The sequence below is a fragment of the Stegostoma tigrinum genome, chromosome 27 (assembly GCF_030684315.1).
Source record: "Stegostoma tigrinum isolate sSteTig4 chromosome 27, sSteTig4.hap1, whole genome shotgun sequence".
NCBI lineage: Eukaryota > Metazoa > Chordata > Chondrichthyes > Orectolobiformes > Stegostomatidae > Stegostoma > Stegostoma tigrinum.
Window position 1 is genome coordinate 4,530,420 of NC_081380.1, and position 12,758 is coordinate 4,543,177.

General features: G+C 41.0%; 1 protein-coding gene across 3 annotated transcripts in view; it reads right to left on the reverse strand.

The window, feature by feature from the left end:
* zzef1 (zinc finger, ZZ-type with EF hand domain 1) overlaps positions 1–12,758 on the reverse strand; it is a 255,470-nt gene that overhangs the window by 156,912 nt on the left and 85,800 nt on the right. For all 3 annotated transcript variants that reach the window (XM_048556964.2, XM_048556965.2, XM_048556963.2), the window contains exons 19-22: positions 7,432–7,591; positions 6,601–6,722; positions 3,710–3,832; positions 1,097–1,266 (exon numbers count right to left, since the gene is read on the reverse strand). In XM_048556964.2, coding sequence (XP_048412921.1) covers positions 1,097–1,266; positions 3,710–3,832; positions 6,601–6,722; positions 7,432–7,591 — 575 coding nt within the window. The remainder of the gene's footprint in view (positions 1–1,096; positions 1,267–3,709; positions 3,833–6,600; positions 6,723–7,431; positions 7,592–12,758) is intronic.

The following is a 12,758-nucleotide window of genomic DNA, read 5'->3' on the forward strand; positions in this document are numbered from 1 at the left end:
CAATTGTTTCTTACGGTTCCAAACTCTGGTGATACAAGCTTATCTCGCCTTTTCGCATTAGTCAACCCTCATTTCAGATAGTCTGGTAAACCATCTTTGTAGTGTCTCCAAAATATTTACACCCTCATTGACAATACTATGCACAACTAGGTGCAGTCTCAGCAGTGCACTGCATAGCTTAAGCATAAGCTCCCTCCTCTCATATTTAATTCCCCTTGTGATATACAATAACCTCCTATTAGCTTTCCTAATTACTTGCTGGACCTGCATAGTAAATTTGTGATTCACACATGAGGACACTCAGATCCCTTTGAATCTCAGAGCTTTGTAACATCTCACCATTTACTGTATCATGCTTTATTTTTATTCTACCTGCCAAAATGGATAATTATATGTTTTCCCATAATACAATATGCTGGCCAATTTTTTGCCCACAGATCCAGAGGAACGGCGTCAGGGACAAGGAACTTCAGTGAAGTGGATAGATTAGAGAAAATTAAGAGCAAGTTGATAGAGTTCCTTAAAATTATGAGGATTCTGAACATAGTAGATATGGAGAAGCTGTTCTGATTGGCACAGTGATTAGCAAACTCAATACCTGCAACATGAGGAAGAACAGTTTTATAAAGTAAGTGGTTGGAATCTGGAATTACAGCATGGTATAGGTAGCTTTAATTGAAATCTCTGGAAGGGAACTGGACAATTACCTGAAGGGGAAGAAAAATTGAAGATTACAGAGCAAAAGCATGGGAGTGAGATTAGGTGAGGTGGCCTTACACAGAGTTCCAGCATAACATGATAGGCTGAACGGTTACAGCAATGAAAGAGACCATTCTATAACACCGATTGAAGAAGCAGGCACAGCAAATTAGAGAGCAAAACAGATTCAGTCTTCTTCCTCTTAAGCATTTCCTATCCCCTTCTTTGAAGCTTCCTGATTTTCTTGTAAAGGAGGACTGAAGGAGCTCATTGGTCTACCAATCTGTATCTTCTCTTGTGTTCTCTCTCCTCCCACTGCACAACCAAAAATAAATCACTCCTCAGAATATCACAGGTAGAATCTCCAGGGAGACCACTGTTTAAAATTGAACAATACCTTTTCTCTGTTTCACATTTTTCATCGAACTCCACTTCAAAAAAAGTTGCACCCGGACAAACAAAGACTGTTGTCTCGTGACTGTTGTTTTCGTAGTTGTGAGTAGACTCCATGCTCCACATCCTGAGAAACACGGGCTCCTCGGATTTCTCCACGGTCTCACCACCAAACTTTTAAAATCAGAGTTGAAACAAAGCTTTTTCACTGTTTCATTAAGCACCTTTCTGTGACATAAACTGAAAAGTCAAAATGCATATAGAGACCGAAAAGTTGTTTACTGTACTAAAGGTATTGTAGCCAAATTTGTTGATAGCTGAAAGAAAGGTAGGGAAGCAAATTGTGAGGTGGACACAAAGTCTGTAAAACGATATAGACAGGTTAAATGAATGCGTTTAAATTTGCAGGAGTATATAGGGAACTGAGGGGGTGCCCATTTTGGCAAAAGTAAAAAGAAAAGCAAATTATTATCCAAATAGTTAGAGACTACAGAATGCTGTGGTACAGGAGGCTCTAGGTTATATGAATCATAACAGGTTAGCATGGAGTTACAGCAAGTAATTGGGAAAGTTGGTCAATATTGAATAGGGAATGAAGTTTAAAAGTGGGGAAGTCCAAGACAACCGTACAAGACATTTATGAGACTTCCCTACAGCATTACGTAAAATTGCGATATAAAGGAGAGGCATGCAGAGTAAGTCCATTATATTGTGATTCAATATTCCCTGACTCACATAAAGCAGGACCCTCCTGGCTCCAAGGTAAATCTTTAAATCTTCAAATTGCCAAATTAGAGCGGAGGAAAACAGGAGTTACAGAGATTTGTTATTATGCAGTTTAATTGTAATATGGCTTCAGTATTTGGACCTATTAACGTGTATAATAATGGACTTCCACTGTACTCGTACTGGAAGCAGTTCAAAAGGTTCACTTGGCTAATTTCTAGGGGGAGAAAACTACTGTTTGTACAAGGAAAGAGTGAGGGAGTGGGCCTTTTATTATTAAATTTTAGAAAAAAAAAAGAGATTTTAATCTTATTCAAACATCCTACAGCCTATGCAGAGCTCTTGTGATGCAGTGACTCCAGAGTCCCTACCTTTGGAGGGCAGCAGAGTCTTGAGCAAGAGGCCCAGGTTAAAGTCCCACCTGGCAATAGATGTTTAACAACATCTCAACAGATTGATTAGAAAATACCTACAACATTGTGGTGGCATTTGACAGGAATGATGCTGAACATGCTTCTCCTCATAATGGAATCTAGAACTGTGGATACAATCTAAAAATAAACAAACAGTCTCCCATTTAAAAAAAGGAAAAAATCTTCTCTCAGACTGTTAGATCTTGTAATTCTCTTCCCTGAAAAGCAGTGAAGTCTGAGTCACTAAATGTATTTAAGGCTGAGTTGGATAGCTTTCTGTTCAACAAGGGGCTTAAGGGCTTTTGGGGACTAAAAAAAAAAGAAAATCAGGTCAGCTATGATCTTAACGAATGATGAAGCAAGTAGTATGAATCAAACAGCTTAAGACCATAAGATATGGGAGTAGAAATAGACCATTCAGTCTGCTCTACCATTCAATGAGATCATGCAGATCAAATAATCCTTAAATCCACTTTCCTGCTTGGTCCCTATAACCCTTGATTATCTTTGATTAAAAATCTGATCACCTCAGCCTTGAATATACTTTACAACACAGCCTCGATTGGCCTCCAAGGTAAATAATTTGACAGACTTACCACCTTCAGAGGGGAAATTCTTTATCATAGTCTTCAGTGGGCAACACTTTATTCTGAGATGATGTCCTCTGGCCCCAGACTCTCCCATAAGGGGGAAACAGTTTTTTCACATCTACCCTATCAATTTCCCCAACAACCTTGCATACTTCAAAAAGGTCATCTTTCTTGCTTTTAAATTCCAATGAACTCAGGCCCAATCTATGCAACCTAATGTCATATGAAATTCTCTCTTTCCCTGGGATGAACCTGCCTCCAATGCTAGTATATCTTTCCCTAGCTAATGGGCCCAAAAATTGTTCACAGTATTCAGCTGTGGTCTGATGAGTACCTTGTGTAGTTTTACCAAAACCTCCCTACTTCTGCTCCTTTATTCTTCCTGCCAAAGTGCATAACCTCACATTTGCCCACATTAAATTTTTGCTAAACTTTTGTCCACTTGCTTCATCTGTCTATATCCCTCTACAGACTCAGTATCCTCACCATTTGCCTTCCCATCTATTCTGCTGTGACCCGCAAATTTGGCAACTGTACATTCACTTCTGTCTTTAGCATACATTGGAAATAATTGTAGCACAGCCCTGATTCCTGTCGGTCTCCAAAAATAACACTATCACGTTTACTCCAGCTCCTATTTCTTCTCATCTTACTAATACATTTTCTAGGTAAGTTACCAAAAAGTCTGCATCAAAAAGGCCGAAGTTAGATACAACGAAAACAAAGTTTTGAGGAAGGGTCACCTGACCTGAAATGTTAACTCTGTTTTCTCCTCCACAGATGCTGCCAGACCTGCTGAGCTTTTCCAGAAACTTTGCTTTTGTTCCTGATTTACAGTATCCACAGTTCTTTCGACTTTTATTTAGAGGTGAGATATAGACTACTTACCTTGATAAAGTCATCACCAATTTCACAACAGAGGGTCTTTAATGTTTTAGCCAGTGGATCAAAGGCCTGTAGAAGTGCACAGTGAGGAATGTCCAAACTAGAAAGCTCCAAAAGAAAGATAACCTACAACCAAAATTGATTAAACATTATTGGACGGTCATGCAAAAGTAATCTAAATTAATCACTTGGTACAGAACAGATTTATAAACACAGATGCATATTTGCGGCCATTATAATAAAGGAAATATTACAAGCAATAATATGCTATGGCTTCAATTGTATATAGATCACTAAGTGCAAGTTTCTGCATGTATCAGGTTATAGCTTTAAAAATGACAGACCATTATGCTAGCAAGGACTGGTCTGCCAGCATATGAGACAGTGATACTGTTCTTAATACATTAGAATCTATTATAACGATAGCTGTACAAAACAACATTTTGTTATACCCAATAACATTTAATGGATTTGTACAATCAGAAAATGAAAATCGTGAAGGCTACTCAGATACATGGCTCTCAAAATTAGATAAAGTGACTTATACAAGAAGACGCACATGGGATACTTGCCTATTTTTTGCCCAGACACAAAGTTTAAGAACACAGTAGTTATGCTGGAACTGAATAAAATGTTGGTTAGGCCACAGCTAGAATATGGTGTACAGTTCTGGAATACGCATTAGAGGAGAGATGTGGCTGCACTGGAGAAGGTGCAGAGGAGATTTACCAAAATATTGCCTGGGCTGGACAGTTTTAGTTATCAAGAAAAATTGTATAGACTGGGGCTGCTTTCCTTGGAGCAGAGGAGACTGAAGGGGCTCATGACAGATGTATAGAATTATCAGGGATATAGACAGGACAGACTGTTATAAACAGTTTCCCTTGGTGGAGGGATTAATGGCCAGGAGGCAGAGATTTAAGTAGCGGGCAAGAGTTTTAGAAAGGATTGAGGAAGAAAGTCTTTCATCCAGACAGTGGCAGTAATCTGAACCTCTGTCTGTAATGATGACAGAGGTAGAAACTCTCATAACCTCTGGGTGAATGAATAAAGAAATTTTGAAACATGTCCATATTACAGAGGAGGGAGTGCTAAACACCTTAAACCGCATAAAATGGATTAAAAACCCCAGGACCTGATCAGGTGTACCCTAGAACTCTGTGGGAAACTAGGGAAGTGATTGCTGGGACCCTTGCTGAGATATTTGTATCATCGAAAGCCACAGGTGAGGTGCCGGCAGACTGGAGGCTGGCTGACATGGCACCACTACTTAAAAGGTGGTAAGGAAGAGCCAGGGAACTATCGACCAGCGAGCCTGACATCAGTGGTGAGCAAGTTATTGGAGGGAATCCTGAGGAACAGTATTTGGAAAGGCAAGGGCTAATTAGGAATAGTCAACATGGCTTTGAGAGTGGGAAATCATGGCTCACTAACGTGATGGAGTTTTTTGAAGTAGTAACGAACAGGATTGCTGAGGGCAGAGTAATGATGTGATCTATATGGACTTCAGTAAGGCGTTTGACAAGGTTCCTCATAGTAGATTGGTTAACCAGGTTAGATCTCACAAAATAGAGGTAGAAGACAGAAGATGGTAGAGGAGGGTTGCTTTTCAGACTGGAGACCCTTGACCAGCACTGTGCCACAAGGATCAGAGTGCAGGAGGTATGGTTAGTAAGTTTGCAGATGACACCAAAATTAGAGATACAGCAGACAGCAAAGGAGGTTACCTTAGAGTACAATGGGATCTTGATCAAATGGGTAATTGGATAATTAATTTGGATAGATGTGAGGTGCAGCATTTTGGAAAGGCAAATCAGGGCAGGACTTATACACTTAATGGTAAGGACCTGGAGAGTGTTGCTGAACCGAAAGACCTTGGACTGCAGGTTCATAGTTCCTTGAAAGTGGAGTCACAGGTAGACAGGATAGTGAAGGCAACGTTTGGTATGGCTCCCTTTATTGGTCAGTGCATTGACTTCAGGAGCTAGGAGTTCATGTGGCAGCTGTACAGGACACTGGTTAGGCCACTACTGGAGTACTGTGCGCAATTCTGGTCTCCCTGCTATTAGAAGGATGTTGTGAAACCTGAAAGAGTTCAAAGAAGGTTTAAAAGGATGTTGTCAGGGTTGGAGGGTTTCAGCTATAGGGAGAGGTTGAAAAGACTGGAGCTATTTTCCCTGGAGTGACAGAGGCTAACGGGTGACTTTATACAGGTTTATAAAATCATGAGAGGCATGGATGAGGTAAACAGACAAGGTCTTTTCCCAGGGATAGGGCAGTCCAAAACTAGACAGCATAGGTTTAAGATGAGAGGGGAAAGATTTAAAAGGGATCGAAGGGGCAACTTTTTCACGCAGAAGATGACGTGTGTATGGAAATAACTGCCAGATGAAGACCTGGAGGCTGGTACAATTACAATATTTAAAAGGCACCTGGTTGGGCATATGAAAAGGATGGATTGAGGGGGAAATGGGCCAAATGCTGGCAAATGGGACTAGATTTATTTAGGATATTTGGTTGGCATTGACAAGTTGGACTGAAGAGTCTCTTTCTGTGCTGAATATCTCTATGGCTCTAACTGGAGGGAATAATGTGTGTAATAATTTTTCATTCAGCTACAACATTAAAACTGGCGATAGTTTACAGTGGTATAAGTAAACAAATCAATCCAGGAATTATCTTAAAATCAACTGCAAACGCTAAAAATGGAGTAAGAAACTATAATAAATCAATCACCCATCTTTTGAGTTTCATGATTTATCCCATCAGTTTTTACATAAGTTGTACTGAGACAAATTTGTAATGTTTTCTACTCACATCAGCTTATCTGTCAATTTTTGATGATAACGTTTCATTAAAATAGTGAGCATGTATCATTTCTTAAACCGACATACCAGTTGTCTAGTTGTCATCGCAAGAAAGGAGTCCTTCAAACTCGACATGATCCGATTACCACTGCATTTCAACATCATGAAATCCAGAACATTGGATGCACTGGAAATGTGGCGTTTTACATCTGCCCAGCCACATTATGGAAAAGAACATAAAGAGATCCAAATCAGTTTCCAGTTGAGACATTCTCTACAATACAGGTGAAATTTTGCACAGTTAGATCAACCCTTAGAAAGGTCACTGGCATTGTGGGAATGTCACTGGGCTAGAAGAATCCCAAAGGCTAATTGTTGTGTGTTGGGTATGTGGGTTCAAGTTCCACCAGCTGGTAGAGTTTACATTCAAGAAATAGGGTTCTTGAAGCACAGTGATAGCATCTGTACCTCTGGGTTCAAGTCCCACCTACTCCAGATGTCAAAACATCTCTGAACTAAAATTACCTACACTATTGCTGAATTCAAGTTAAAACAACGCAGAAAGTTCTAATTGACAAGAGTTGCTGTCTTTCAGATGAGTCGTTAAAGTGAGCAATATATGGCAGCAATGATTTTCAATGCTAACTGAATCAAAATTTTGATTCTACCTTAGGAGCTGGCGGTCAACTTTTAGATGGCAGCAATTTTGTCACACTGAAATCAGGAAATATGGTCAGAAGTAGTCACATTGTACAGATAGTTTCTCAACATCACTCAAAGAATTTACAGTGCAAATCCTTCTTCTAAATTTATACGGTAATCTCTTGAAAGGTGCTCTCTTTCTGTACATTTTTAACGTTATCTTTCCAATTTAAATTACAAGCAGAAGTTGAGTGTCGTAAAGACAATGGTACGTACAGTTGAGGAGAATTTCTCTGGTATGACGGAGAGACACAGCATCGTTCCCCTTCAGTTGCAGGTAACACCAGGAAAGGAGGTGACCCTGCAATGCCCAGAGTAGATTGACAAGAACGGCTTCATTCTTCCCAAACAAGCTGTTCGTGACCATGAACTTGCACTGAAAGTAACCAACATCAAAAAGCCATTAGCACATGTGCATGTTTAGCCAAGCTTCTCAAAAATCACACAAAAGTTTCATGCTTCTGGCACTGGCCCATGTTGCAAAGGTCTCATCGCAGCCAACTGAGCCTGAACTTGCTCAAGGCTATGGGAACAATGGATATTCCCTGGTGAACAATTCCTGGCAACTGACTGTGCAAGATCTTGGGAAAAAGCACCAAGTGCAAGAATCTTGGCATCATAAAAACAGTGGGACACAGAAACAGAAATTGTAATTGCGCAAAACTGACATAAAATTTACAGCCCTCTGATTTCTGAAAGCAACTTTAAGTCTAAACAATCACTGAACAAATTAAAAATAAAACTGAATCAGTCCGTTTTGCATGGTGCCAAGTCCCAGGCCTTAACGAAATGATAGATGCTTTCACGTACTGCAGTTCGTGTGTATGCACACTCAAAAGGTGTATAAAGAATGGAGCTAAACTGGACAGCATCCATGATACAAGACCATAAAGCATAGGAGTGGAAGTAAGGCCATTCGGTCCATTGAGTCCACTCTGCCATTTAATCATGGCTGATGGGCATTTCAACTCCACTTACCCGCACTGTACCCATAGTCCTTAATTTCTTGCAAGATCAAGAATTTATCAATCTCTGCCTTGAAGACATTTAATGTCCTGGCCTCCAATGCATTCCGTGGCAATGAATTCCACAAGCCCACCACTCTCTGGCTGAAGAAATGTCTCCCCGTTTCCATTCTAAATTTACCCCCTCTAATTCTAAGGCCGTGCCCACGGGTCCTAGTCTCCCCGCCTAACGGAAACAACCTCCCAGCATCCACCCGTTCTAAGCCGTGCATTATCTTCTAAGTTTCTGTTAGATCGCCCCTCAACCTTCTAAACTCTAATGAACATAATCCCAGGATCCTCAGCCGTTCATCATATGTTAGGCCTATCATTGCAGGGATCATCTGTGTGAATCTCCACTGAACACACTCCAGTGCCAGTATGTCCTTCCTGAGGTGTGGGGCCCAAAATTGGACACTGAGTTTTGAGAAGATTTGTAGCTCAGGTTGAGTTTCTGGATGTGAGTTTGCTCGCTGAACTGGAAGGTTAGTTTTCAGACGTTTCGTCACCATTCTAGGTATCATCAGTGAGTCTCCAATGAAGCACTGGTGTTATGTCCCGCTTTCTATTTATCTGTTTAGGTTTCCTTGGGCTGGTGATGTCATTTCCTGCATTGACATCATTTCCTGTTCTTTTTCTCAGAGGATGGTAGATTGATTTGGAGCCGATGTGTTTGTTGATGGAGTTCCGGTTGGAATGCCATGCCTCTAGGAATTCTCATGCGTGTCTCTGTTTGGCTCGTCCTAGGATGGATGTGTTGTCCCAATCAAAGTGGTGTCCTTCCTCATCTGTATGTAAGGATATAGTGATAGTGGGTCATGACGTTTTGTGGCTAGTTGATGTTCATGTATCCTGATGGCTAGCTTTCTGCCTGTTTGTCCAATGTAGTGTTTGTCACAGTTCTTGCAAGGTATTTTGTAGATGACGTTCGTTTTGCTTGTTGTCTGTATAGGGTCTTTTAAGTTCATTAGCTGCTGTTTTAGTGTGTTGGTGGGTTTGTGGGCTACCCTGATGGCAAGAGGTCCGAGTAGTCCGGCAGTCATTTCAGAAATGTCTTTGATGTAGGGGAGAGTGGATATGGTTTCTGGGCCCGTTTTGTCTGTTTGTTTGGGTTTGTTGCTGAGAAATCAGCAGACTGTGTTCATTGGGTACCCGTTCTTTTTGAATATGCTGTTTAGGTGATTTTCTCCTGCTCTTCGTAGTTCCTCTGTGCTGCAGTGTGTGGTGGCTCGTTGAAATAAAGTTCTAATGCAGCTTCGTTTGTGGGTGTTGGGATGGTTGCTCCTGTAGTTCAGTATTTGGTCCGTATGTGTTGTTTTCCTGTAGACGCTGGTTTGAAGCTCCCCATTGACTGTTCACGAACACCCACAAAACGAAGCTGCATTAGAACATTATTCCAACGAGCCACCACACACTGCAGCACAGAGGATCTACAAAGAGCAGAAGAAAATCACCTATACAGCATATTCAGAAAGAACCAGAGCAAAACGAACACAGTCCACCGACTTCTCAGCAACAAACCCAAACAAACAGACAAAACGGGCCCAGGAACCATAACCACTCTCCCCTACATCAAAGACATTTCTGAAATGACTGCCAGACTACTCGGACCTCTTGGCATCATGGTAGCCCACAAACCCACCAACACACTAAAACAGCAGCTAATGAACTTAAAAGACCCTATACAGACAACAAGCAAAACAAACGTCATCTACAAAATACCTTGCAAGAACTGTGACAAACACTACATTGGACAAACAGGCAGAAAGCTGGCCACCAGGATACATGAACATCAACTAGCCACAAAACGACGTGACCCACTATCACTATATCCTTACATACAGATGAGGAAGGACACCACTTTGATTGGGACAACACATCCATCCTCGGACAAGCCAAACAGACACACGCACGAGAATTCCTAGAAGCATGGCATTCCAACCGGAACTCCATCAACAAACACATCGGCTCCAAATCAATCTACCATCCTCTGAGAAAAAGAACAGGAAATGATGTCAATGCAGGAAATGACATCACCAACCCAAGGAAACCTAAACAGATAAATAGAAAGCGGGACATAACACCAGCGCTTCATCAGAGGCTCACTGATGATGTTACCTAGAATGGTGACGAAACGTCTGAAAACTAACCTTCCAGCTCAGCCAGCAAACTCACATCCACTGGACACAGTATTCTAAATGGGGCCTAACTAGAGCTTAGTCTCAGAAGCACAATCGCGGACTCAACCTGCAAGTTCAGTTTTAGAGAATCCTGGACTAGCACTCCCAGATCCCTTGGTACTTCGGCTTTATGAATTTTCTCACCGTTTGGAAAATAGTCCAGGCCTGTATTCTTTTTTCCAAAGTGCAAGATCCCACATTTGCTCACGTTGAATTTCATCAGCCAATTCCAGGACCACTCTCCTAAACTGTCTAAATCTTTCTGCAGCCTCCCCCACCTCCTCAGTGTGTTTTTCTTTAAAATTGTTTATGAAGTCCAAACTAAAAATGACTCATAACTTTATTTTGGCACTGGATAATTAAAGTTACAAAATGTGGAATGAGAGGGGAATCGTGTTCACAACACATTGGGAGGGAAAGGTTAGAAACAAAAGGGGGAGGGGAGGAAAAGAAAAAGAATGGCAGGATGAAGAACAGTGGAGAGAAAGATGGAGAAAAGGATATGGGCAATGACTCATCTTTGCCTGACCCCAAAGGATTCTGTCTATGTTTCTCTTCCTGAATATTATCCCAGATCCCAGCAATGGAGCAATGGCACAGGCAGGCAGGCATATTTCACTTTACAGGTGAGCCTCAGAGTTCAACTCCACCGAACAGAAAAATCACACAGAAATAATACTCAAATGTTTTTTCAAAAATATGCTGGAAATACACAACACCTGTGGATGAAGTAGCAGATTCAATGCTTTAAATCAGTGAGCTTTCATCAGGACAATGAACGACGACTGACCCTGCAACACTACTTCTGTTCATCTCTCTGCAGATGATACTAAACAAATGCAGAAGTGGCGTTTTCGCTTTTAATTTCAACATTACAGCATCTGCAGAATTTTGCTTTTGTTCTGGTTCACCTATTTCAATACATGTTACAATTCGCGTCATTTGTTTTGGGAGTGAAACTCATCAAATTTATTCGGAGGATGTGGGCATCACTGGTCAGGTCAGCATCTACTGCTGATCTCAAGTGCCCTTGAGAAAATAGAGTCAGTTGCCTTCTTGAAACCACACCGCAGTCCAAACGGTCAGAGACAGAATCAGTATTAGGGGCAAAAATTCCAGGATCTGAACACAGTGACAGTGAAGGAAGTGCTATACAAGTCCATGTCAGGTTTGAGAGAGACTTGGGAGGGAAAACTGTGGGTAGAGGTGCTCCCTTATGCTTGTTGCCCTTGTCTTTTTTATTCCTATTCATTTGTACAGAAATAACCTGCGTATAATTTTACAAAACCTGTTTAAACAAAGTCATCTGCAACAGTGATTCACTTGTCAGATCCACATGTTGGACAAGACTGTGATGGGAATTAGTGTTGGAAATTATGAAATCTATGTCAAACAGAATCTGTTTGGAAGTATTGGGGTGTGGAAGCATCTGCAAAGACTAAAGGTGTCTTTCAGGTCTGAACTTTCATCTTTTTGTTTTGGATTTCCAGTGTCCAAACACTTTGCAACCATCCAATTTTATCTTTGGAAAGGAAATTAGCTATGGGTCTGAAAGCAGATCCAAATAAATATCATGGCTAAAAACTTAAAATGAATGTAATACAGGATTAGGAAAACTCATACTTTTTATCCTTACAATATAAAATATCAATGTCACAATTTAGTACTCCAACTCCACAACTGCCATTCACAATTCCTTTCCGCCTACACTCCTATATTGATAATCCATCTCTGCCACACCAGTAGCTTTTCCTCCAGAGACTGCCTGTTGGTTAATTTTTCAATCAGGGCCAGTTGTGGGGGGTCAGCAGTGCACAGCTTGGCAACTACTCTCCGATGGGTCCCCATGTAGGTGTACAGCATGTGTGCAAATACAGTAACAAAAAGTACCCAGCATCTAACAAGACAAAAGCCTCTCTTCTTGTACAGAATAAAGAAAGAATTGGTCAATAGTTAGCTATTCTCTCACCATGTGTCACAAGCCACTGCTGTGAACCAACGAACGACTGAACAATTAGTGTGCCAATCACCCTGCATCTTCAGTAAAGAACTGAAGTCACTCGGAAAGATGATGATGATGATGGTGGAAGAAGCAAAAAGGACACAGCATTAAACCCTGAGGACTGGTGCTACTGAACTGTATTCCCCTTGTTTTCTTCCTCCAGCCATAGTCTTGAGTTTTTTTTGTTTGTTTATATCTATCTTCATTTGCATGTTAGGGCTTTAAGAAGGGGTTGAGTTTAAGTTTAGGCATTATAATTTGAGAAGTTACATTTTGTTTACCTGTGGTTAGAACCGATTTATTTGGAGCAAGCAGCTGCTTTTTGAAATTTAGTTGGTGTATTCAACTAATCTGAGT